Raw genomic sequence first — 27,988 nt, 5'->3', positions numbered from 1 at the left:
AACAATAACAGAATAGGAATCTTACGATAACGCTAAGCACAAACTTCATAGTTTTGATACAGCATTTTACAGAAAGAAAGGGCTTATCAAGCTTGAAATAAGGATGGTAAAAACAGAAACCGTGAAAATAAAAATTAAAACACACTAAAACACCAGATCCACGTCATATAGTTATCCACCAAATTACCAAACATGCATCCTGACACCATAACTATCACGCGCCCCTTAGAAAATAAATGTTGCCTCATCACCAATCTTGGATGCGTGGTGCAAGTGGTGACTCTCAAGATTTCTGTGGTGGGACAACAGAAATATTTTCCAATTCAATATCTGTGCCTTTGAAAAAGGGAGATGAAGTTGATGCTATTGAGGCCAATTCCGATGAAGTGGTGGAATCAACATTAGTGAGTTCCTCACTGGCCTTGGTTTTTTCACCATCCTCGTTATTTTTTTTACGAAGAAGCTCACTCACAACTTCAGACATTGTAGGCCTCATACTACGGGCAACACTGGTGCACTTCACCGCTAAATTTAAGATGGTAAGGGCTTGTTTGAAGTTGCAAGTATACAAATTTTTATCAACCAAGTCCTTGAGCTTTCCTTTTTCATGTGCTTTATAAGCCTGCATATATGTAACATGTAATTAGCATTGAGCCAGAAACACTCCCATTTTGATACTCGACTCGGTTCTTTCATTTGTTTATGACACTAAAAATGCATACTCAAATACAAATGTGAATTAAATGTTCATAAATAGAAGAAACCACAAAATTAAAGCACAATCCTGTCAACTGTCAAGTTTGCTTACCATGTCTATAAGAAGCTCTGTTTCCTGGTTTGATTTGCTTACATTTTTCTTTCCACTAACAATTTCAAGTAGAACCACCCCAAAACTGTAAACATCAGCTTTACTCGTTACATTTCCTTGAAAATATTCAGGTGCTGTATATCCTCTGTGGCATGGCAACAAGAAAGAATCATAAAGCTTTTTAGAAACTTGATTACTCTGAAACATAACAAACATAACAAGCTGTTTAGGAAGTTCACAGGGCGCATTAATTGTTACTTACTGTGAAACTTCTTTCTTGATGACCCTAACTTGATCTTCCTCGGGATATATACTTGCCAATCCAAAGTCCGATATCTTAGCCTCAAGATTGCCATCCAGAAGAATATTAGCAGCTTTGATATTCATATGAACAATCTTTAGTCTAGGATGCTCGTGTAGATACTCCAAACCCCTTGCTATTCCCAAGCAAATGTTATATCTAATTTCCCATGTAAGTTTCAATTTGGATCTTGGGTCTGCAATGCATTCACATATACCACTTCAATTTCTATTCTTTCAAAATAGTTTAAAAAACATTTGGAATTTTTCCAAAAGTAAAGGTGGAGTAATTTTAACCATTAGAACGCACATAACCGGACTGCAAACAATCAAGATCCATCTTGGGATTAGACTATTTGTCTCTCTTATCATATCACAGCATGCATTAAATGGATCATGTCTTAGCATAAGTTGAAAAAAATTATTATTATTATTGAAAGCTAGAACAAGATGTTGAAAATACATTACCAAATAATGCGTCGGCAAGGGATCTGTTTTCCATATATTCATAAACCAGAAATTGAAGGTGTTTCTCAATATGAATATCCAGCAACTTAATGAGATTGCTATGTTTCAAAACACTTATGGTGGAAATTTCAGTTTTCAATTCTTTGATTCTTTCTCTAAAATGAGAGGAAAGTTTCTTCACAGCTACAGTCTGACCTTGCAGTTTTGCCTACATATACACAACAGACTAATATTTAATTATATCAGAACAAAAAGAAAAAACTCAAATTTTAACCAAACTTCCATAGTTTAAACAGATAGAAAAGTTTACCTCATAAACTATGCCAAATCCTCCGCTGCCAATTTTTTTTTGTCGCTGAATTTTCCAGTAGCAGCTATTAATTCTTTGACAGTGGCATATTTGTCTTGACCTATATTTATTTCTGTTCCAAGCAAACATCAAGTAGAAATGTTCAGACGCCTTTCTATTTGGTGTATTAAAGGGAGGGGATTCATGCAGTAAAGGGGGTTATCAGATCGTGCACTATAAATTTGACTTAGCACATATAGACTCACTCCGCAACTTTGTGCTTCGCAGCAAGCCCATCCTCCAGGCAAAAACCACTAAAAGCGGTAGAGCAATTACGATTGAAGCTATCGTGATCAATGCAACATATAAAGGTTGTACTTTCTCATCAGCAACATTGAAGTCTGAAATCCACGGATGGATGAGAGTATATAAGTGGATACTTAGTTAATGTGTGTTAATGTGACCAAAATTAAGGAAAATAACCATTGCCTATAGCCTTAATTGGAGCCTTAAATATAAGTGGAAACAATATCATACAATAATACATACTAGAGTTATCAACTATTCTCTCAGCTTATGTGATAGTATTTCATTTATTTATAGAGTTAACTACTTATACCAACCAAACTATAAATGCATGAAGACCTTCTCGTATAAAATAGACATCATGTATGGCCATATATGGACGTTTTAATATAAAATAGTCATCATATATCGCAATATAATTAATATACGAGTCTGGACCAGGTCCTCACGACTAAAATGCTCATTAGAGAAGGTCTCTATTCTCAAATTTATATATTATATATAACTAGCATACAACTGTCACGGTAAATGTCACATCTGTTGGTGAAAAAATTAAAATAGTATAAAATTTATATGGTCAAGGTTCCAAAGATATTGGCAAGAACTTGAAGTTACACAAAAAAAAAAAAAAAAAAAAAAAAGAAGAAGAAGAAGAAGAAGAAGAAGAAGAATACCAGGAGTCACGGAAATCCCTGATATTAGAGGTCCATTCAAAGTTGGTTGGTCTCCATAATAGTCTGGAGAGTGTGTAGACCCCATTCCAGGCCAGTACAAGTGGATCTCCATTAGACCGTCACTTACAGGTACATCTGAAATTATTTTTGTAATTGGTTGATCTGGACCACCTGCCTGATCTTTAATGTTGAAATACTTTAGTTTCCTGTCACGCTGCAATATTGAAAATTATTTAGATCATAACACAGGTTTGTAAAATGATGTGATGGCAAGAGAACAAAACGGAAACATACTAATTAATTTACTTAATTGTAAAAAGGGTATTTCTCGCATACATATTTGGGTCATTTAAATCTGGTTCAAACATAATTTTATACGAAACTTTTTTACCTATATCAATCATATATAAGAAGTCTTTTATAGGTAAAAAATTCTCGTATAAAATTTAGTCTGAACAAGCATCTTATATATGATAGTCTTGATAGACATAATGGATTCCTGTTTAAGATCCTATCCTAACCAAGTGTGAATGCAAGAATTCTTGATTACCTGAATATATACATCAAATGCACGCTTCCTTAGACTAGTATAGTGTTCATCATCCCCGTATACAATTTCGGCAAAGCGAAGTGTGACGGTATAATTGCCTTCGCGTAGACAGAAGGCAAAATATTTGAGAGACAAAGGGGAAAGACGAGCTTTATCAAACAAAGATGCATCAGCAATAGAAATTCCACATGTCATGTTCTGCGTGCAAACACTAGAATCACTGAAATTGGAAGTTCCTTCCCCAGCAAAGTCTCCAGAAAAGCTATAAGCCCAGTTATGCTTTGGACTTGTGTAAAAGTGCGATGTGTCAGTATCTTGATCATAAATACTCCCGTTAACATTTGTTTCTCCACCACCGCAATTAATAAACAAAGAATAGTCTGCAGGAAATTACATGTCCGTTAGTTATATACATATATGGGACCTAGATCAATTAGAGCTGATCTAACAGTCAAAACGTTTAAGGCATCCAATGCCTGTGATTATCATAGAAATTTTGCATATATATATATATATATATATATAGTGGTTAGCACCATATTATCTTATTAACTGATTAGCTCTAGAGCATTTTTGTATATGTATATATATAACTCATCAGTTGCGCACCAATGAACATGCGCACCTAATACCAAGCCCTCGATAGCTTTGCTGAGCACTTGGCAAAATGTTAAGCGCTCGCCGCTGCTTAATTCCTTCCCAAGTTTTGAGGGTAAACCCTCATTTTTTCAACACATCCTCTCTTAAGGTATAAAATGGATTTGGTGGAGGAGTTATATATATTAGGGTTCAGCGCCCAAAATTTTGAAGTTAAACCATAACATAAATGTCATTAAACCTGCGATGAGTGCTTTTGCACCTACCGAGTGCTCAACAAAAGATGTAAACGTGCGGATGTTGGCACCTGAATAGACTTGTATATATATATACAAAAAGTCTTAAAACTAACAAGTTAGTAAAATAATATGACAATAACCATTTTTTTGGGCTCACTACACAACACATTCTCATAATCTAAATCGTTTACTTTTTGGGTCCTCAGAAAAAAAAAAAATTTATTCTTGCTAAAAACCATTTAAATTGAAAATTATTTAGTTGTTTGATTATTATCACAATCATTTCATTTGTTTTATCGAAAATATTATATTTGTCTATTTATTTGAATACAATTAGCTTATTAATATTTGATCAAATAATTTTCAATTTAATTAATTTTTATATAGATAATTTTTGAATAATGACAAAAAAAAAACAGTTCAACAATTATGTAATCGCGTACATTGTATAGTGAGCCTAAAAGAGTGTTAGCGTCGTGTATATATATATCATATGCATTCTGCAAGAAACACCATTGCTAGTCACTAGTCACTATATCCTGGACAAACAATATTCACAAACGCATATATAGAACCTCGTATTTTTTGCACTAACACCACCCAGATTATAGGAGCTGTGCACAAATACCACCCTTAGAAAAAATTGCACTCTTTACCACCCAATTTTACCTATATATGACAATGTACGGTGTACCACCTACCATCTAATTTCGTCAAAATTCATGACATAAAGCATTTAAAAATCTCCAAAAAAAAAAAAAAAAAATTGATTCTAAATACACCCCCTCCTAACTTCACCCATTAAAACATATTTAATAAATATATAAAATGTATTGTTCGATCAAAAAATTAAAAAAAAAACATTAAAAATGAAAAAAAAAAACTAAGAGATCGCCCACCCCACCCACTTAGCCGCAAGCCCACCACCGACGGCTCCTCTTTCCGGCCATCCACCCCACCCCACCCACCCAGCTGCCGGCCCATCCTCCCTTCCATATCTCTCTCTCTCTCTCTCTCTCTCTCTCTCTCTCTCTGCCCAGATCGGAAGACCTACCCGAAGGCCCACGACTGGCTTGAGAGGTCTGAGGGTTTGAGGGTCTAGGTCGCCATTGGTAGGGTTTATGGAGGTCGGTCGGCGACTGAGCAGAGACGATAGCCGATGGGAAAGAGAAGGAAAGGGGCAGAGAAAGAGGAAGAGAGAGAGAGAGAGAGTGGAGGAGGGCCAGCGGCTCAGTGAGTGCGGCAGGAATTGTTTTTATTTCTTTTTTTATTTATTTGAGTTTTAACGTTTAATAATAATTATATTTAAGTGTAAAAACAATGTTTTACTTAAAAATTTATTTTAAAAAGATTTTTCTTAATTATACTCATGGGCGAAATGGGAAGTTTGGAAAAAATTTCTAATTTAACTGAATATTAAGCAATTGGTGGCACATTGGTATTTGTGCACATCAGTCTGGTAGTGTTAGTGCAAAAAAGCCTAGAATCTCATTGTGCAAGGGCAAACCTTTGAGTTGGTTAACTTGCAATTTGGACTGTAGTCCGGACTAGCCCAACTGAAACTTCTTTTTTATTTTTTTTATGTAAATTCTATAATCCAACAAGTTTCAGCCACTCCACTTCCATCTATATCCCACCACAGCTTACCCACTCAAATGTACAACCAAGGTTGGCCTAACTGAATTTTTTTTGTTTTTGTTTTTGTTTTTTTGTAAGTTCAAAATGAAATAGCCCATGATCAGTCAATCACCTGCAAAAACACGATGACAGGCGTGTTCACTTTAATGAGCCGAACACTCAGCATTTTCACCTTGCACTTGGCACTATTTATCAAGCGCTTGACACTATTCACCGAGTGCTCGGCAATTACCACTGTCAGATAGTGATAATTATGGCTATTTTGCGACAGTAACTATTTGAATTGCATAAACACCCATGTTATACTGTTACTAATTGTCATTGTTTGACAGTGACAATTATTGTCACTGTATGACGATGATAATTTGCCCAGTTCAAAAAAAAAAAAAGACCACGTCGAGCGCTTAGCAACAAAAACACGTTATAACATAAGATTTATTTGTACATAGTGAACCTATTTATCATTGCAACTTTTTAGGTGAGTTTGTTTATCATTAAAGACTCTAAAATGGACTTTAGAGTAAAATTTATTTTTTTTCTTTTCAATGTAAACTCTATATCCCAACAAGTTTCAGCCCACTCCACTTCTAAGCCCATCCCACCCTTGACCACACAAAGAAAATTTGTATCCACTCACCTTTAAAGCCTTTAACCCCTACCTCTAAGGCCAACTCTCCACCCTTCATCTCTCTTTTCCATTTAGGCCCAATACTTCAGCCCGCCCAAGATTTTTGGGCAGTGTACGCCATTGTCCCTTCACATGCTGACATCCATTTCAAGGAAAAAAAAAAAAAAAAAGGCACAAATTTGGGTAAACTAAGCAATGCATGAAATGAAAGCATTAACACTAAGCATGCCTTAAGAGCTGCCTCCACAAAACATTAACGCCTTGTTTGATGCATATGTAGGATTGGATCGATAAAATAAATGGCTAAATTCATGTTGATTTAAGGAAGAATTTTCTAACTTCAAAGAAGAATATGAGAATAAGATAGACTAATTATAATAGAAAACTTATCCCTTCCAATCCCCCCAAAAATAGTAGGATTAGTGGGGATAAATTTTCCTTCATAGCTAATCAATTTTTTTCCAATTTTCTTCCTTCAAGTTAGAAGATACCGTTCATCTTCTTTCTTGAACATACATAAATCTAGCTATATATCATATCCAATCTAATTCTATGCATCAAACGTGGCCTTAGACAATTAACTTGGTTCGTACTTAACATTGTTGCCATATCAAACCAAACTGAACCCTTTTGCAAGTTTTTTCCTAGAGCAAACCAAACTTGTACATCTTCATGTTAGCACGTTACTGTACCATCTATACATGATATATATCCTTGTCAAAAATATTTCAGTAGCTATATATGCACATTAATTCGAAAGATCACGTTACTTCAATAATTCAGCATGTAGATCACTAGCGTGCAAAATTCTGAAGAATAAACTACTTACACTTTGCTTTCCTTCCAGGGCAGTACGTATTCATCATTTGAAGTGGATCATTCCTAAAAGTAGTTACAAAATCTCTTAGAAATGACTCTGATATGTTTCTCCCCTAATAGGAGAACTGGAAAAAAAAAAAAAAAAAAAATTACAAACGTACAAATGTGTTGCAGCGGTTGAGAAGGAACTGCGGCAGCAGGCAAACAAGTTCCTGACAAAGTGACAAATAATTAAGGTGAAACTCCTATTAAAAAAAAAAAAAACCGAAAAAAGAAAAAAGAATAATTTCCAATCCTCACAGATCCAGGTTTCTTGGTACTTGATCATACTCCACTTCTAAGAAATTATTGAATGAAAGATCCCTAAAAGATAGCCGTATAAAGACATATAGTCAAATTTCTATAGATAATATATATAATTAATATGTGACTGTAAACCGACCTCAACAGTTATGAACATCATTATCAATATATAATCAACAAGACATGAATATCTCAATGAATGTATATTTTGTTTCAGAGTTTTGAATATGAAAACAAACATCCTAGTTTGGACTGCAAGAAAGATCCAAGCAGGGATTGTCCCATTAAGCTGATTTTCGGCAAAAGACCTGAACAGTATATTGACCAAAGAATTAATATGTAATCAACAAAACACAGAATCTTATCACTGAAAAAAATGGAAATAAAAATATATAGTTACAATAGTTTCATTAAGGGTTAAGTCATGGAGTTCAGAATGTTATTTCGATCACTTACATGTAAATTAAATTTGCTGTCATATAATCTGGGAGTTCACCGGTTAAATTGTTGAAGCTCAAGTCTCTGCAAGACAACATAAAGCATTAATAAATAAAAAACAAATCCATATATTAAGCAGGAGGGTAAACCGTAAACATATCAGTGAATAGAGCTGCAATTCTGCAATGCTTAAAATCCAACATTAAGAGGGACTACTGTGGGGAGGGGGGGAAACAAGTGCAGTGAACTTACAGGTGTTTTAGAGATGACATATTATGAGCAATGTATTTGGGGATTGTACCACCAATTGAGCAGTTCCTCAGTATCCTGTAGAAACCACACAAGAAGAGGTGACAGGATTGGAGCTTTAAAACATTTTTCACATTATTTTAACTTAATTATAATATATAAGGGTTTAAAAAATTTCTCTATATATTTGGGGTAAGAGGCAATTATCTACCTCGCCTACTCTTAGGGACTGTGTACGTGCATGTGCATGTATTTTCAGTTGTACAAACATTATATATTTTCAAACGACAACAATTATACGGTACACGTACCTAAACTGACAATTCATATCTAGCTATTTAATGAGGCCTGACCCTAAGGGTTAGTGGCCTGGGCGACTACTTAGGGCCCAACCTAGTATAGGGCCTTTTATAGGATATTTGACCCACTACTTCAATTAAAAAAAAGGCATTTTTTATAGTATTAATGAAATTTGGGCTTATTGTCACTTTACTTATCTATAAAAAATACAAAAAAAGTAAGACTCTTTATTATTCTATTTCTTTCTCCAATTTTATTGTTATCATCTCAATAATTTCTTTTTATTGATTTTTTTTTTAAGTAAATGATTTTAAAGTTTATTTTACAACCTCCCTTAATGATAAATAAACCCACCTAAAAGGTTGCAATGACAAAGAGGTCCAATTTTTTACAAATAAACCCACGTTATAACAAGTCTCGTATTTTTCAATGTCTAGCAATCAGCGTACCTTTTTTTTTTTCCTTTAAACTAGATAGATTGCCACTATCAAACAGTCACAATTAGTAACAGATATTTTTACATTATAACGTAGGTGGATGTAACTCCATAAACTTGAATTTTGTGTTTTATATATGTTGGTTTTATTAATTTTTCATATGTTTATGTTAAAAAATACATAAGGTTTATTTATAAGTATCATTTTTATACATGCACAATGGCAATTTTCGAGTACTCGGTGAATAGTGTCGAGCGCTCGGCTCATTAAAGTGGACCAACTTGTCACCGTGTTTTTGCCAATGGGCAGGTCAATCATAGGCTTTTCTATTTTGGACATAAAAAATATAAAATTAAAAAAAAAACTCTTTTTTCAATTAATTATAATTATTGAATGAGATTTTATAAAGGGCTACGATTTATAATCCTACCTAAGATCTTTTAAATTCTAAGACCAGTGTTGTATTTGATTCATAAGTAAATTCAGTAAGAATAACAATTGTAATATTAATATATACATAAATTGCAACTGAACGTAGGTCCGAGTTCACATGCATGAGTAAGCACACCAGACTTATATTAGGGTCCTCTAATTTTAGGTTCTACAAATTAAAGCCTTATGGCTTTTAGAATTCTAACTAAACTCCAATAAAATTGTAACTATTCTACATCATATATTATTGGTCTATTAGTTTCATTTTCCTTTTTAGGATACCAGGCGTCGAGCACTCGGCTGCCATTAATTGCCGAGTGTTCGATCGATAGTGCATTTTTGCTTTTTTCCTCGAGTGCTCCACACTATTTTGTTGGCTTTATATTATGTTTTATCTATAGAATTATGGGATAATCTCAACTTAAAATCTAACTTGTAACCTCTACAAGTCTCTTTCTAAACCCTAGAAGGATATGAGGTAAACCCGTACCCTATATCCTCAAAAACGGGTGGTGAAAACAACGGCGAGCACTTCTTGTAGAGCTCGGCTGTTATAAAAAAATAAAAATAAAATTTAAAAATTGTTGAGTGCTCAGCATTATTACCGAGCGCTCGGTGCTAAATATCCAAAAAAATTTAAAGCAGACGCATCCATGAAAAACTGTTTTCTTAACGTGTAAAAAAAATTTAAAAAAATGATTATAAATTTCTTATTGTTTGACGTAGCCATAGTCAAAGAATTTTATTTAGAAAAAATAAACGCATGAAGTTTTATTCTAAACAAAAATCCTAATAAGTACTGAACTCTAATTTATGAACTTCATATTTCCTTTGCATTGAATAACTGCATACAGAAAACCACTCACAGAGTAACAAGATCGGTGTTATTGGCAGTTGATGGGAATTCATAAAGAGAATATGCCACGTCACTTATCGACCTGCAGAGAAATCATAAAATTTGTTTTTAAAAATATAGGATTAATCGTCGGCAAATAACACATATGTATGTTTTCTGTACCCTCGAGAATTGAAGCGAGTGCAAAAAGGGAAGGAAGATATCGGGACTACACTTACAGATGCCAAAGGTCTGGGAAATCCAGAATTTGTTTAGTCAACTTCCCTTCAAACTTGTTTCCCAAGAACGACCTGTGAGAAATTATGAGTAATAATTTAACCGAAAAAAAAAAAAGGAGTTGTTATTTACACTTAAAAAATGACTATTTGCACTCCTCTTATGCGAGAGCATCAAGGAGTGTGAGAGGATAGTTTTGAAGTGCATTTATCACTTCTCAAAAAAAAAATTATCAGTTAATGAATTAATGGGCTAAAAATACGGCAGCTCCTGTTAGAAAAAGTGGGTTTATTGCTATATTATTTAATGCAAACTGTAAACCACAGTTGAAACAAAATAAAAGAATAAAAGATGTTAGAAGAATCTTCAAATTTTGGTCGAGGCTAGTGTTTGACACTATATCTAAATTTGGTGTGATAACATCGGTTCCATCGCTCTTGCTTCAAACACTATGTTTCATGCTTGCACCAGGCACATAGTTGTTAATTGCCACTATGTCAGGGAGCTTGTTGTTGCTCAGTTGTTGAATGTTCGGTATGTCTCTACAGCTGATATCTTTCATAAAGGATTGTCTATTCCACGTTTTAGCTTTTCTTAAGTCCAAGATTATGCTCTTCGCCCATCAGCTTGCAGTGGGATGATACCCTCCTCACAAGATAAGGGACCGTTGATTGAGCAGCCCACATAGCAGTCCAAGCAGCACATATAAGTTTGCTTGTATAGTTAAGTTAATTACTTGTATATGCAGCTACTTGTATATGTCTAGTTTCTTGTTTGTTCTTGGAGTGTACAAGTCAAGCCTCTATATATTTATATAAGCTTGCTTGTAAACATATATGTACAATTTCTTAAGGCAATATCGAATATCTTTCAGAAATTCAACTCTGACACTACACAACGAGTTCTCATAATCTGAACTGTTCATATGTAAAGTCTGCATTCAAAGACCAACCTTGCAAAAAATCAACCAAATCAGAATCTGTTGGCTAGTTGATTGTCATCACAATCATTTCAATGTTCTATTGAAACAATTGTGTTCGTTCATTTATTTGAGAACAATTGGCTTATTAAACGATTTCTAATTTAATTGATTTTTTTTCATGGTTGATATTTGAATAAGAATCTAAAAAATGAACAGTTTGGATTATGAGACCACGTTGTGATGAGTCCAAAACGGAGGTTAGTATCGTATCATCTTACTAACTAGTTAACTTTAAAGAACTCTTCTATATACATATATGTGAGGTAATGAACTAGCTAAGCAGCAAGAATAGACGTATATGTTAGAGATTATGATTTGATGATTATAATTTAGTGATTTTCTAGTTAAATAAGGCATAGGTTTACTTTTCCTAGTTAATTATGTTCGTCCATTTATTTGAGAACAATTGGCTTATTAAATGATTTCTAATTTAATTGATTTTTTTTCATGGTTGATATTTGAATAAGAATCTAAAAAATGAACAGTTTGAATTATGAGACCACGTTGTGATGAGTCCAAAACGGAGGTTAGTATCGTACCATCTTACTAACTAGTTAACTTTAAAGAACTCTTCTATATACATATATGTGAGGTAATGAGCTAGCTAAGCAGCAAGAATAGACGTATATGTTAGAGATTATGATTTGATGATTATAATTTTGTGATTTTCTAGTTAAATAAGGCATAGGTTTACTTTTCCTAGTTAATTATGGAATAAGTTTTCTTTCCTAGCTAGTTGGATATGTAATAAGTTAGGTTTTCCTAGTTTGTTATGATTTTTACTTCTATAAATTCTTCCAAGATGGAGAAGAATAAACAACTTAGAGAAGTTTTGACATGATATCAGAGCCAGATTCTATAGAGAAAGTTAGGCACGGCTTCTGCCGTTGCCTTGCTTATATATATATATATATATATGCTTCCTTAATTTGGTCATGTCGTTGTATTGTTTTCGTTTTCTTATTTCTTAATTTTTACATCCATAAACGTCTTAAAGAACCTAGACATTGTCTACGAAAAAAAAATTTCCAATTACCTTACCAAAAAAAAAAAAAAGACCAAAAACAAAAACCCAAAATCTGATCTGCCTCAAAGTTCATTGATCTAGCCTACTTAGTGAAAGAAGAACTCAATGGATGCCGATATTGTGAAAGAAGAAAAGCGATATATATATGTCATCATTCGTTGCTGTCATTGGTTTTTTATTTTAATCTTGATGGAACAAGGAGCAGCTTGGAGAAGAAAAAAGAAAAGAAAAAAAACAAAGAAAGGAAAAAGAATTGTTGCTTGGTATGGACAAAAATCGACAGTGGCTGCTAGGTCTGGATAAAAGTCAATCGTGGCTTTTTGGTCTCAATGAATGTGGACCGCAAGATCTTTGATTTAACATTTATCAAGATGTACATTAGAGATCGAAGCCTAGCTATATATGTCCAGCTACTTGAGGGAGAGTGTTGTAAGAATTAAATGGACTGATGCCTTGTTCTACTCGGAGTCAATATTACACTTATACTTAAGATACAAGTAATAGGTTTATTAATAAGACATAAATCAGCAAGTACATCTTAAATAGATTACTTATCTGAGTTGGACTAGGAAAACTAAGTTACTTAAAGGCCTTATACTATAAACAAGGCAATGATCCAGCAAAGTCTTTATAGAGTCCTATTAGGATTGGATTCTGGAGTCCTTGATGGGAGGAACTAGGAATCTATGAGTACTCTATATAAGCACAGGTCCCTAGTTACACAGCTTAACACTTAGAATCAATAAGCTCTGCCCCATTGTGTGAGAGGTTAATTCATTGCTGTGATGGCTAGAAGACTTGAGCATCTTGACTTGAGGTATTTAATTTGCTAGCAGTATGTCTTCATCAGGTTAGTAGTTAATTATATATTACAGTTATATGCTTAGCAGTAGAATCATATTGATCTTGAGTTATACTTGTATCTGTTGATTTGTGTATGCTACATAATTTATGTTTTCAGTTATTACATGTGGTATCAGAGCCTCCATACACAAACTAGAGATCAAGATAAAGTTGTTAATTATTGTTTCAGTTTTTCGACCACATAGTTTTACTGATAAGTTCATGTAAATAAATCAAACTAATTGTTGAAATCAATATAAAGCATCCTCTATGCATATTCATTATAAAGTCTCATTGAATATATTATAGTCTTTTCTTTTTTGAATATTATATCAATGGTGCGGCTTGCAATCAATAAGACACAAAAGGTGCATGCTATCTAACGGGTCCTTTGTTCCATAGAATATTAATAGCCTATGAATTTCTGGAATTTGATCACAAACCAAGTCTGCACCAAAACGGTGCGGTGCGGCTTGGATTAATTAAAAGCACCAAATGGTGCGTTGACTTGAGATTTGAAGACACTAGCACCATGCGGTGCATTTTGGACTAATACAAAAGAACAACACCCTGTTTTTTCTTCTCCCCTTCTCGTGCGCGCAAGCAAGCATTAAGAACTCAGTTCAATTTTCATCCTTTTATTATGTTTTTTTGTAAATCCTTGTTGTGGATATATTCTAAAGCTTCTATTAAGCATGATTACAGTAATTATTTGCTTCGCTTTTTACTCTCTTGATGAAATTAAAATTCTTTTGGGTTCACGATTTTCTTTTCCGATTTGATTTTCTGGGCTTGAGTTATTATTGTTTATTCATCTATACTTGCTGGAATTACTATTGTATGATGATAAATTTGTTGGAAAATCAAATTTCAGGAAGTTTCTTGTTGGCAGTGGATAGTTTTTCAGTTTCTACTAATTTTGTGGCTGCTGATAGAGATTATCTATAATCTGAAATTTTATATGGATATTCTGATCTTAAGATTGCAGGGACAATGTCAAAGGTTGTGATTAAGACAAGCAATATTTTTGCTTGACAGTACTGTTTATTTATTTATTTTTTCCTAACTTATTTTTGCAGAATTGTTTTATTTTGAGCACTCTGTTGGGCTAGATGGCATCTGGGTCATCTAGCATATGTTTTTCCTGCAATACATGTTTTATTAGAGTGTTTACATGTTTTTCTATGAACATAATAAAAGAAAAGGATCAATGCTTCTGGTAAGCTCACAGCAAGTGGGCAAGTATTTTATGATCTGCACCTAAAGATTGTCTGTTGAGCATCAAGAATTATATGTGCAGTTCACAAATACATACATGAATTTTTATTTGGTACGATCCTGTGGAGTAATTAAGTTTCATGTTTACAGTCACATAACTATATATATTGGTTGTTCCTTTACTAGTTAATAAATCTATACATAAGTGTTTTCTATTACCTTATACATAACCATATTGTTTATTATCTTATTGCTGAATTTTGTGCATATATACAGTCCATGTATGTTGTATTCATCAGTTAAGTAAGCATTGGTAATTCAGCATATGCAAGGATTAACTAGGTTATGTATTCTATCCGCTGCAGAATTGTAATAAGTTTAACAATTCAAATTGAGAACATGATCTAGTAGATATGATCATAGTTTTCAAGGTGTCAGATAACACAAATCCTTCTGCATCTTGGGAGTTATGATCAATAAAGCATTTTCTCAGATCATAAGAAGGTAATTCTGCATTCTTTAGGTGGTTGTTGGTTCTCTTAAGAGAGGGAAAGCCATCTGAGCACTTAAAGTGCAGAATTGACATGTCACAGCCTGACTATGAGGCCAGTTTCTTCTTTTGGATATAATTTCTACTAAACAAATTGCAGAAAGCATATTCAGAACAAAGGCACTCATAGCAGATTGGGGACATGATTCATTGCATTCATCTTTTCTACATGAACACAACAAATTCGATTCATGTAGAGAATATTCAGTTTTTTGGTTTTTGGTTTTTACTAAATAAGGGTTTTTCTCCCAAATTAGACCATTCGTTCTTTTCCATGTTACTTAAATTATGTATACATGTATATCTGCAAATTTTTTCATGAGGTTATGTGTTAATAAATTTTTCACTCTGCTGCATATATTATATATCTGATACGTAACCTTATTAGGTTGTTTACTTATTGATTAAATCCTATATTGTACAAAATGGTAATTCAGAACATGCAAGAATCAATAAGGTTATGTACTTACATATATATAATCCACTACAGAAATGACGTTAAACCTATGATAAGTTTCTTGGGTTTTGTTTATAGTTCTAATTATGTCAGAAATAACAAATCCTTCTGCATAATGAGTGTTGTAATCCAGCTAACAGTACTTGACATCATATAGATTGAAAGTCTGAAATTTTAGGTGTTTGTTAGCTCTCTTTAAAAGGATAATTAAAGCCGTCTGAATACTTAAAATACAGAATTCACATATTGTTTCCTGCTTATAAAATCAGTTTTCCTATGTAGTTGGAAATTCTGCTGAACAAATTGCAGAAAGACCATCTAGAAGAAGGGATCTTATAATGGAATATGATACATAGTCTTAACTACATGAACAGAACAAATATGTTTCATGTGGTCAAGGACACCTGCAGATTGGGGTACATATGAATATATTTTCAATGCAGATATGAAAATATATTCTTTTAAGCATATTTAATCAAATTCAAGTGTTATTTGGTTCTAACTGCAGCATCCATGAGTTTTTTATAATCTAGCACTGAACCACTTAATGGTCACAATTTCAAGAAGTGGAAGCATGACATTGAAATTGTGTTAGGTCTCAATGATTTAGATTTGGCACTAAGAGAAGAGAAACCAGCTGCAATAACAGCAACTAGCACTGCAGATGAAAAGGATTTCCTTCTGTCCATATTGACGTGGGAGGTCTTTTTTATAAAGGAAGTGTATATAGTTTTATGATCTAGTGCTACAGCATGGTTTACTCTCAGCCTATAGGTGTGAGTTAATTGTGTTTATAAGGCATTTCTTGGGGATTAAGTTTAAAGATTAAATTAAATTTTCAGTTATGAATTCCTCTGCTAGCTATCAATTCCATTGAACCCCTGAATGGTAGCAATTTTAAGAAGTGGAAGTGAGATTTAGAGATTACTTTAGTTCTCTTAGATCATGACTTACCGTAGTTAAGAACTTTCATGTTTTTCCATTATGGATTCCAAGTTTTGTTTTGTGCGCGGCTAAACTATCAGGTATCTATGAATTATGGAGTCTTGGTTTGATATATATATATATATCTATGAATTTATACATATCAGTTTCTGTTTTGGACGAATATATATACCTATGTCTGTATGCTCTCGATTTCCTTCAGTTAATTAACATCTATTAGTTTTGCTTCCATGGTGTAATAAGCTTTGGATACTCTCACATATATTATTCAAAGTTATATATATAATTATATTTGAATAATTAATCAATTTTCATGATCAAGCATTGTCGGCAAGTACGTGCAGTTATATTGATCCGAAAGAAATATACATATATATAAATGTTTGTTATTATCGAAAATTATAGATCAATTAGTATATGCATAACTTCATGATCTTGACTTAATGTCGGCATATGTATCCGCTTTGATATGTACATGGCATGATTATCAATAAAATGCATTGCATCATGAAATCAGACCATTGCATGCACTCAAGTCCCTTTTATTGTTGATAAATATATCGAACATATCTATTCCTCTTTGATTGATCCTGCTGCCTTATATATGCTTAGAGTCATGCATATGTGCTATTTATATATATATATATAAAGATATAATGCAATTTTGTTGATAAAGGATCTGAATTTGGTTTGATATATGCATTTATTCAATTAGTGTATATATATTAAATTTGTTCATGCAGAACAGAAAAGCGGAGCTATGTGGGAAATTAAATTTTCTGTGTGCATTATTAAAAATTATTTGTTATGAAAAGTTAATCTGAAGTCTGCTGATCGATTTCATATATCCATGTGTGTTGATTTCCATCATGTTTATTTATGTGAGTACTATATATGACGAATTTCATTTAGATCAAGTTAATGCTTTTCTTGAACAGTTTATATGATCGATCATGATGAAACTGCTATGTTTATGGTTATTTACTTATTACATATATGAAATTTATATGTAAATTTGAAGTAGGCATTAATGCTGGTATGTGGCTTTAGATATTCATTGAAGTTTATGTAGAGTTTGAATTTTGACTATAAATTAGATTTTCGTTTTTAATTAATTTGAGCAATGGAGCACTATTATGGCAGGTAGGAAATTGCTTGATGTAATTTGCTTGGTACAGGTAGGAAATTGCTTGATGTAATTTGCTTGGTATATGAAAGTGTTTTAGCCTTAACTGATTCAGTGCATGACCATGATATATATATAATTAAAGCACTTGTGGTCGATTATATGCATTCATTATGATTCAGTTTGTAGATGGCGTAACTTATATTCATATGTGGAAGTATCACTTTATGCTTATGTATTTGATCAAGATCAGTTTCTTAGTTTTGCATATTTTAGGTGAATTCAAAATATTTTATTTACTATTTTGAGTATGCAATAAAGGACATTCAGTAGCATATTATGTTTCTTGCTCAAAAGTGTAACATAGTTGTGCATGTAGTCTCTTTGAACATAAAAATTGTGTTCATTAAATTTCTACTTTATAAGTGGCTTTTTTGAGACCCTTTTGATTAGTGGGAGTTAAAATATTTGTACACTGAAGGGTTAATGATCACTTATATATGGATGCTTCACTTTTAGATGCTTCAGTTTAGTGGGAGCTTTAGAAATAGTGGGAGCTTCAGTTCTATCAGTACTACTGATTTTCTGCATTTCAGTTGTTAAGGCAGACAATAAGTGCCATAAATTCAATTTCGGTTATTTGAATTTTTTCAGTTATATTAAAATTGAACTAGACTTATCATGATTTCAGTTTGTCAGCTCAATTCTAATATATATGGTTTTTCAAGTTTAAATTTTAAAGTATATATATACATACATTGTGGTATTCACATGTGTACCTATATAGATTGTGACATTGTCATTAAGATAATGCAGACAATAATTAAGGCATAATGTCTGTGCATGTGTATAGAGATCTTGCTAATAAGATTTTGTGATCTTGCATTTGGAGAAGGCAAAATCATTAAGAAGGACCGAGTTTACAAGTTTAATACTGTGTAAAACACAGCTACTTTGTAAACCAATTTTCATTTTCATGCCTTGTAAATGACTTATGTGGGATATGGTATTGGCATCAATGACTATGAGTGGATTAAGCAGTTTAATGACTTAATTGCATCTCATAATCTGGTGTTCAATATAATATCTTGACAAAGTTGAGCTAAGTCTTGTTAAATAATAAAACCAGCGCAAATTCAGATTACTTGCAGTATTGTGTAAATGTGATGATTAAGAACAATGCTTGTCCAAGTGGGAGAATGTAAGAATTAAATGGACTGATGCCTTGTTCTACTCGGAGTCAATATTACACTTATACTTAAGATACAAGTAATAGGTTTATTAATAAGACATAAATCAGCAAGTACATCTTAAATAGATTACTTATCTGAGTTGGACTAGGAAAACTAAGTTACTTAAAGGCCTTATACTATAAACAAGGCAATGATCCAGCAAAGTCTTTATAGAGTCCTATTAGGATTGGATTCTGGAGTCCTTGATGGGAGGAACTAGGAATCTATGAGTACTCTATATAAGCACAGGTCCCTAGTCACACAGCTTAACACTTAGAATCAATAAGCTCTGCCCCATTGTGTGAGAGGTTAATTCATTGCTGTGATGGCTAGAAGACTTGAGCATCTTGACTTGAGGTATTTAATTTGCTAGCAGTATGTCTTCATCAGGTTAGTAGTTAATTATATATTACAGTTATATGCTTAGCAGTAGAATCATATTGATCTTGAGTTATACTTGTATCTGTTGATTTGTGTATGCTACATAATTTATGTTTTCAGTTATTACAAGTGTTCGAGATTATGCTTTTTTGATTTCCTAGTTAAATGGCATAGGTTTACTTTTCCTACTTGATTATGGCATAAGTTTTCTTTTCTAGTTGGATATGTAATAGGTTGAGTTCTCCTAGTTTGTTATGATTTTTGCTTCTATAAATTCGTCCAAAGAATATATAAAGAGAAGATTTTTGACAGTAAACTTGAAGCATGTCGATCACAATATATATGTGTACACTACAAGAACTCTTTCTTGTGACTATTGTTTTATTTAGTGTAACAAAACTTTTAGTCACCAACAGAAGCAGCACTTTTAAACACAACACATCACCAAAACTTTTGCCAACAGGTTTTTTAAACAACACAGTACGTCACAACCTTTCATGAATATAGTCACGAAGTTCTATACTTTGTCACAAATTTTTTGTGTTAATAATAACGTTAATAAGTTAATTTTTGTAATGGTAGAACCATACACAATGCATTAAACTCATTAAATTTTATCAAAGTTGACCCTTCACAAGCCTATAAAGAAAACTTACAGATATCGAATTTGAGTCCAGTTCGTTATGAAGTCAGGAATGGGACCAGAAATATAATTCCCGGCTATTGAACTGCATTGATCAATCAGACTCCTTTAATTAATTAATATTATTGAAAGACCTCAATCAGATTGCATATGTAATCGGAACATTATAATAGATTGAACTACTAATTCTTGAATGGGGCAGACTAGCTCATATATTGGGACATATCTCATTATGAGAAAATGCCCATAAAGCATGCTCCAGGCAAGAATATCTCGAATATCCAATACTTACAACCAACGCATTTCTTTAAGTTGACCATAACTTTCGGGTAATGTCCCAGTCAAATAATTGGATGACACCTGACTGCAACAACAAAGAGCTTTCCTGTGTTGTCACTTCCAACTTTCTTTTGTTACTTAAAAATTTTTTATGTCCATTTATTTTTCTTTTGAAACTTACAGGTCTTTGAGATTTTTCAAATTTCCAAGTGAAAGTGGAAGAGGACCAGATAGTTGATTCTCAGACAAATACCTTTAAAAAAAAGATAAAGACTCGTGAGAATTATTAAGAAAGTACAATATAAATGCATACAGGCTCCTTCTAGGTATACCTCAACTTATTTATGTTGAGGTATACCCTATTGGGACCCACACGAGTCGTTTTGTGTCAATCCGAACCATTCATTTTTTACATCTCCATTGATAGATCATCCTTGCAAAAAATTAGTCAAATCGGAAATCATTTGCCTATCTAACTTTGATCAAATAAATGGACGAACCAAATATTTTCGATGAAACCGTTCATTTGTTTTATCAAAGTTAGATAGACAAATGATTTCGGATTTGACTAATATTTTGCAAGGATGATCTATCAATGAAGATGATCCTTGCGAACGGTTCGGATCGCCACAAAACGACTCGTGTGGGCCCAACAAGGTCATACCTCAACATAAATAAGTTGAGGTATACCTCAACAGAAGGAGCCTGTAAATGCATATATATATATATATATATAAATCAAGGTCGTTTAATTAAGAAGATGCAGAGTAAAAAACAAACAGAGTTGTAAGATTGCGGAGCTTTCCGAATTCATCAGGAATTGAGCCTGTTAACCTATTAAACTGCAGAGTCCTGCAAAAAGGAAAACATGAAATTAATATGCAATCAAAGAGAATTTGGTCACAGGATTTCAAAGTTAAGATGAGGTGGAGAAGATTTAGAAATAAACTCACAAAGAATAAAGGTTTATCAGTGAACCCAAGGATCCTGGTATAGGGCCGTCGAGAAAGTTGTTCCCTAGACGTCTATTGCGGAAAATTGACTTGTTAATAAAATGACTTCATTAGAATTTTATGAATAATAATAATAAAGTGACAGAAATAAAAATAAATAAAACTACAGTTAAGTTCGACTTTGAATTAAATTATCTACGTTTAGAATCACTAATGAGTAGATGTATAACAACAATTGGTCAATTTCTTATTTTGTGAAGTAATAGAAATTAATTAAGATGTAATGATCTCCACAGATATATTGGACCTAACTGCATGTGCATGTACGTACGCCTTTTAATTTCTTGAAACACAATGTGAATTAATGTGACCGGACTTACAGATATCTTAGATCGCCCAAATTTCCCAAGGATGGTGGTATTGAGCCAGTCAGTTGATTGCTTGAAAGATCCCTAACCATACGTACATACAGATCTAATATTATACTATGTACCAGAAGAATGACAGGAGGCAATTCGCACAATCATATATATCTTATAGTATAATATATATATACTTACAGGGTTATGAGATTAAACAGCTGATATCCCAAGAAAGAAGGTATGGTGCCATTAAGTTTGTTGCCGGATAGGTCGCTGTGTTGATATATTTTCCACAAAACAGTTACAGTAATAAATATATAAGCCAGTAGAAACTGTAAAAGCAACAAAACATGAAAATTGAAAATTTGTGGCCTCATTATGGTTCTTGATCGATATTCGATAATAACACGTACAGTAAAAACAACATAAGGAAATTAGCACGTCCAGATCAATTACGTCATCAGACGCGCGCATGCATGATGCATCTCTATCGTGTAGGTATTAAAAATAAAACCTCCAAGTTAAAACTTAATATTAAAATTGACCAACCAAGTCTAATTACTTTTTGGTCAAGCAAGTATAAGTACTTGAGGCTTAAAAGAATAATGCTATACTTACCACATTTCTTATACCACATTCTTATACCATCACACGTGTCATTACTTTATAGGACAGAGTTTTTCTTTTTCTTTTTGGGTTTTTCTTTTTATTTTTTAGTATCCAATGTATGAATGCCATGTAAGTTGCCACATAAGGTGGTATGAAATTATGGTATAAAAATGTGGTATATCTAGCACTACTGGGCTTAAAATTTGTATTGCACAGCGTTTGACAGTAGTTTGTATCTTATAGCAAACATTGAAAAAATAACAAATCAGTAACAATGTTGTGACTGTACATTGAATTTGTATAAAAAAAAAAAATGTTCTCCGGATCCTGAGCGCTCGGTGAATAGTGCGGAGTGCTTAATAGAATCATGTTTTTTAAAATTAGTACTAGAAATTTAGTATCTAAAGTGATATGACATAACAGTTTTGATAATTAAAATGAAAAAACATTAAACTTTGGTACGTAAAGTCAACGGATCTTAAAAATTAATGAAACCACTCTAGAGTGTAGGCGTGTGAGAATTTGTTGTGCGTGAATTTTCTCATGTTTCTCTCTCTTACATAACAGTTGTTGTCCATTTACTTTTTAATTTAACAGAGGCTTATTCGCACAAATACCCTCTGATTATAGAGTTTTTTCTCACTTTGCCCCCTCACATTTCTTTGTCACACATGCATAACCCCTTGAAAGTGTATTATGTGTCTCAGGTTGCTCGATTTCATCAAGTCCGTCTATGTCAACGTTAAAAATGCTGATGTGCACGTGGCGGGGTATTTTCGTCTTTTCATCCACAAAGGACCAATTTGTGCCATGTTGTGGATTTGTAGGATCCAACATGCCATGTTGGCAATCCTTCCACATTTTAGATAATAAAAATAAAACTAAAAAATTATTAACCAAAAATAGAAAAACAAAAAGTCATCAAAACACATCCACCTCTTCTCTCTCTGTTCCCTTCCACCACTGACAGCAACCCACCACCACAATCCTTACCCTCCCTCTTTCCCTCCATCCACATATGCTTTCAGCCCTCTCTCTCTCTCTCTCTCTCTCTCTCTCTCTCTCTCTCTCTCTCTCTCTCTCTCTCTCTCTCTCTCCTCTCTCTGCTCAAATATGAAATATGTGCCAATGTCGATGCCGGTGCCGAGCCAGTTATGTTGCAGTGAACAAATAAGTATACTGGATATTGTGGTTTGTTATCGTCACTCCATCCTGTGGGATTGACAACTTCGCTCTTGGTGGTGTAAGCATACACTACCTGGGAACTAGCTCATCTTGATGATTCAAATAGGGTTGGGGCTGGGTGGTGGTGGAGGTCGGGCGGGAATGGGTGGGTGTAAGGCGGGGCTGGGGATTTTTTTTTGGGCCGGGGGGGGGGGGGAGTGGAAGGGAAGGGAATGGGCTGGGTGGGGGAGGGACGATTGGGGGGAAGGGTGGCCAGCATGTGTAGTGGGTAGGGAGGGAGGTTGGGTTTTATTTTTATTTTTATTTTTATTTAATTGAATTTTAAGATTTTTTTTGAAATATTATTTTAATTTAAAGTTTTATATTTTAATAATTTAAATATATTTTACGGTTGAAATGACAAAATTACCCCTCTAGACCAACATTTCTAACGGTGGTGTAAACAAACTTGACAGAATCGGACAACCCGAGACACAAAATGCACAAAATGTACTTTTAGGGGGTTATGTAAGACAAAAAAATGTGAGGGGGCAAAGTAAGAAAAAACCCTATAATCAGGGGGTATTTGTGCAAATAAGCCTTTAACATAATACATTCCAGCTACAAGATCAATCCATCAATTGAAATTTATGTCTCGTCTATAACTAAAATTCGGATGTCCTACAAATAGCCTAACTATATATATATAAGCTTTTTCTATTGAGGTATATTTCATCTTAAACATAATTAGGTATGACTTATAGGACCCATTTCGATTGAAGTTGTCTAATTTTTAAGTCTCTATACAAAGATCATTTTTGTAAAAAATTAGATAAATTAGAAACAATTTAATTGTGATTGAATAAATAGACGAATATAATGATTCTGTAAACACTTAAAATGATGATCCTTTAATTAAATAATATACATTATATATGTGACTAAAATTAACCAAAAAGTATATATAAAATTGACGAAATTGACTAAAGTGATACCAAAAAAAAAAAGCATTTCATATATATGTGTGATTTTCTCACAAGTACGAGGGTTGTGAGCTTTGGTCTAAATCCATACCATCAGGGCCAGCCCTGGGGCAGTGCGCCAGCACATGACCCAGCTTAATTACGGACCTCTTTTTATAGTTCAATTAAAGAAGAGGCCTTTTTGTAGTGTTCAGTTACAGTTTGGACTTTCGTTTTCTTTTCGGTCAAATTGGGCCTCTTTTTGTTTAAGTTGTGCAAGTCCAATTCTAAATTTCTAATAGAAACTATACAAGGAGTCCAATAAACATAATAAAATATAAATCTAAAGTGAACTTCCGTAATTTACTAAAGAAAAAACAAAAGGAAATCGCATTCAGGATTGCTGGTAATTAAAAGAGAGCCGGAGAGAGAGATTACAGAGTCGTGAGATAGCTAAGAGAACCCACTTCTCGAGGAATAACTCCGGTTAAACCTTGGTTGTCGAGCCTCCTGCCAAACAAAAGAAGCAAAACAAGAAAAATCCAAAATCAAATCCGCGAGTCTTCGATGTTTTATTTAATTCAATATGTCTTTCTTTTTTCCGGCCAAAAGAAATGGCTTTGTTTTCGTACATAGATATGACGTGGTAGCGCGTACTGTTGTTTTCATCAAGCTCACAATCGACGAAAAAATTGTTGGTTTTGTTGTTGCAATAGCCGTCAGAAATCTCTGGTGCTGGCTTTACCTCCAAGTTGTTTGCAATGGCTTTGAGGGCAGACACTGCCATTATATATCAGAAAATTAATTAATCAGTTCTTGTCTGCTACAATTACCAGGAAGATCCTATGAAAAACATATAATTAATCTGGATCGTATCAAAAGTACCAGCAATTAATACGATGATGGCATAGGTAGGCTGGGTTTGTAAACTAATCTAATTATTTGACCAAAAAACAAAAACTAATCTGATTACGTATCTATAAAATATTACCATGTTATTTGAAATTCAAATTTAGAATCTTAACACTTGTGAAAGGATATAAGTCCCTTTTAACAAACAATTATGTGCATATGTTGTTCTTTTCTTTTCAGGTTTACAGAAAGAGGGAGAGCAGCCAAAATTGAGAATCCTAGCTAAAAGTGGGTTTTTTTTATTTTTTATTTAAAGCTGAAAGTGTTTTTAAAGTTGTTTATAATTTTATATATTGTATTCCCAAGACATAAAAAAAATAATAATAAAAAAATTTGTCGGGAAGACATCAGACGTCAGAATTTTAGTCCATTCAAAAAGGACATCAGAGTTTTAGAAAAAATAAATAAAATATGTAATCTCATCCAGGGTGTTAAATTTCAAAGTTTTCGGCGAAATTTCGCCGAAAATTTTGATTTTTGGGAGTGTCGAAATCGAAATCCATATTTGCTAAAATTTCGGGATGATTTCGTCGAAATTGTCGAAATTATCAAAATTTCGCCGAAATCGTCGAAATTTTCGACGGTGAGAATTTGAGATCTGGTTTGGATCTGGTTTTGGAGCTGGGTTTTTGCAGAAAAATGGAGAGGTGGCAGGGGGGAGATCGAGGGAGAAAGAGGGGTGGCGGCAGGGAGAGAGAGGCGACGGCAGGGGGAGATCGAGGGAGAGAGGCGACGCGGGCGACGGGGCGAGGGCAGGGGGCGACGGCGGGGGGAGATGCAGAAAGAGAGAGAGAGAAGAAATGAAGAAAACAGAGGGGAGTTGCTGGAGCAGTGGAGCCTCGGGGGAAAAGAAAGGAAAGGGAAAGGAAGGAAAGAAAAAGAAGAAAAAAAAAAAAAAGGAAGAAAAGAAAAAGAAGAAAAAAAAAAAGAAAAAAAAAATTAAAAGGTTTAGGATTGTTTGGGGTTTGGGGCCTTTGGGTTAATTGTGAAGAAAAAAAATAGTTCGGAGTTTCGTTTGCCCGTTTTGGAGTTTCGTTTAGTTATTTTTAAACCCTAAACTAGTAAACTATAATATATTTTTATATAAAAAATAATTTAAAGTACCCTAAAGGGTTTAAACCCTAGTATCATATACCATATCCTAAACAATATAGAATATAGATTATAAAATATATAGGGTTTAGTGTATATATTATAGAGTATAGATAATATACTAATTTCATTTTATACTAATTTTATTTAACAATATTTGTCTCCAGCATGCATTATATTTATCTTATATCATATGAAACCTATTATATAATTTGGTTTCTTCAATATTTTTTATCAATTTAGTAGATAATATGATAAATAAACATATGGTAAAGTTTCATTCAAAATTTCCGTATTTTGATATTAATTTCCATCATTTCCGTCAAATTTTTATCGAAATTTAAAAATCTTCAAAATTTCCGTCGAAATTTCCATCAAAATTTCCATCGAAATTTCTTCGAAATCCGAAATTTTATTCCTTGATCTCATCCATTCAAAATGAGCGATCTAATCTATTTGTATAAAAGTGAGTAAATTTATGTCCACTGCACCTTCGGTTTGTTCCTCTGTGCTTTTCTATTTTTCCTTGTTGTCTTTTATGCTTTCCTCTATATATATCTTGTATTTTGGCTGGGGTTTTCCCCCACCCTCTTTTGTTGTTTGGTTCCGTTTTGTTCTATGAAGTATGTTTCACTACACAAAAAAAAAAAAAAAAAAAAAAAGCGAACATCACCACCACCGTCGTTATCATCGACACTGCCACCTCTGACACCACCACAATTGCGACCCCATGCCAACACCATTACCCTTCATTACAAGAAATGTGAACAAATACCACTTTCATTGGTTGCACAGAAATAAGTGGCATTTGAAAATTTTAGTCCATATTGCTCAATTGTCACATTTTTTTGTTAAAATTGAGACACTTTAGTCTCTATTGCCCAATTATCACTCTTTTTTGTACAACTAATAAAAGTAGACTTTGCTCACATTTCTTGTAATGCTCATATTCCGTCGCCACTACCGGTGTACCATATATGCACATACAATCTTTATTTTCATTGTCATTGTCACCACCATCGATCACCACATACTGCACCTCCACGATCATCATTACCACCCGTATAACATTTAAATTAAATTTATCATTTTGAAATTCTCTCGTGCAGTTGTACTTGCAACCTTCATCTACTAAACAACCGTTACATTTTTGTATGAGTTAAAAGTATTCATCTAATTAATTAGGAAGTACGTGATGAAATTTGAGCAACTCAAGAGCTTTACAAAGCCAAATTCAAACGAACTAATTAAAAAGGATACTAACTCAAACAATATCAGCTGATTTATAACTGTATTAGATACTACAGTACAGTAGCTATCGATCAGTTGAAGATGATATGGATTTGAGAAAATAACTTCATACGTACAGATGAATTAAGCTGGTAAATATATACCTTCATCCTCTGGCAATTTTGGTTTCCCAGTATCTGTACTCTGGGCAGATGCTCCAGATCCAAGCTGCCAAAGTAGAAAGTTAAGATATAAAACAAGCTTAGGAAGCAGTCCTAGAGAAGGCCTACTCATTTTTCTTTGCTGCAAATCTGCAATAGCTAGAGTACGTGAAAATTTGCTAGGCTTTATCTTCGCCGGGATATTTATAGTGGAAGATTCTTGTTCTTATTAAATTATTCACCCTCTAACTTTCTACACGTTGTCCCACAAAAAAGAGCATATATAATCACCATATAAAAGAAAACATATACA

The 27,988-nt window shown here is 33.4% G+C and overlaps 2 protein-coding genes across 2 annotated transcripts; both read right to left on the bottom strand.

Moving 5' to 3' along the window:
* Nucleotides 1-1,784, bottom strand: LOC147299768 (putative LRR receptor-like serine/threonine-protein kinase At1g53440). The gene is made up of 4 exons (XM_086230165.1): nucleotides 1,577-1,784; nucleotides 1,071-1,305; nucleotides 809-953; nucleotides 1-622 (listed from the first exon to the last, which is right to left on the bottom strand). The coding sequence occupies exons 1-4, from the start codon at nucleotides 1,608-1,610 to the stop codon at nucleotides 284-286; spliced, it is 753 nt and encodes a 250-aa protein (XP_086086291.1). The 5' UTR covers nucleotides 1,611-1,784; the 3' UTR covers nucleotides 1-283.
* On the bottom strand, nucleotides 1,648-27,884 carry LOC147299767 (putative LRR receptor-like serine/threonine-protein kinase At1g53440). The gene is made up of 23 exons (XM_086235324.1): nucleotides 27,679-27,884; nucleotides 24,913-25,060; nucleotides 24,719-24,790; nucleotides 21,744-21,818; nucleotides 21,564-21,635; nucleotides 21,184-21,255; nucleotides 21,011-21,082; nucleotides 20,412-20,483; nucleotides 20,244-20,315; nucleotides 19,965-20,036; nucleotides 10,550-10,621; nucleotides 10,342-10,413; nucleotides 8,310-8,384; nucleotides 8,076-8,141; nucleotides 7,859-7,927; nucleotides 7,617-7,679; nucleotides 7,478-7,528; nucleotides 7,327-7,379; nucleotides 3,396-3,775; nucleotides 2,846-3,059; nucleotides 2,132-2,266; nucleotides 1,887-1,998; nucleotides 1,648-1,784 (listed from the first exon to the last, which is right to left on the bottom strand). Exons 1-22 carry the CDS (start codon nucleotides 27,806-27,808, stop codon nucleotides 1,895-1,897), a joined length of 2,211 nt encoding a protein of 736 aa, XP_086091450.1. The 5' UTR covers nucleotides 27,809-27,884; the 3' UTR covers nucleotides 1,648-1,784; nucleotides 1,887-1,894.
* Nucleotides 27,885-27,988: the final 104 nt, after the last annotated feature.

The sequence above is a fragment of the Dryas octopetala genome, chromosome 1 (assembly GCF_963921425.1).
Source record: "Dryas octopetala chromosome 1, drDryOcto1.1, whole genome shotgun sequence".
In the NCBI taxonomy this organism is placed as follows: domain Eukaryota; kingdom Viridiplantae; phylum Streptophyta; class Magnoliopsida; order Rosales; family Rosaceae; genus Dryas; species Dryas octopetala.
The sequence above is the reverse complement of the archived record's forward strand: the minus strand, read 5'-3'. Positions and strand labels throughout refer to the sequence as shown.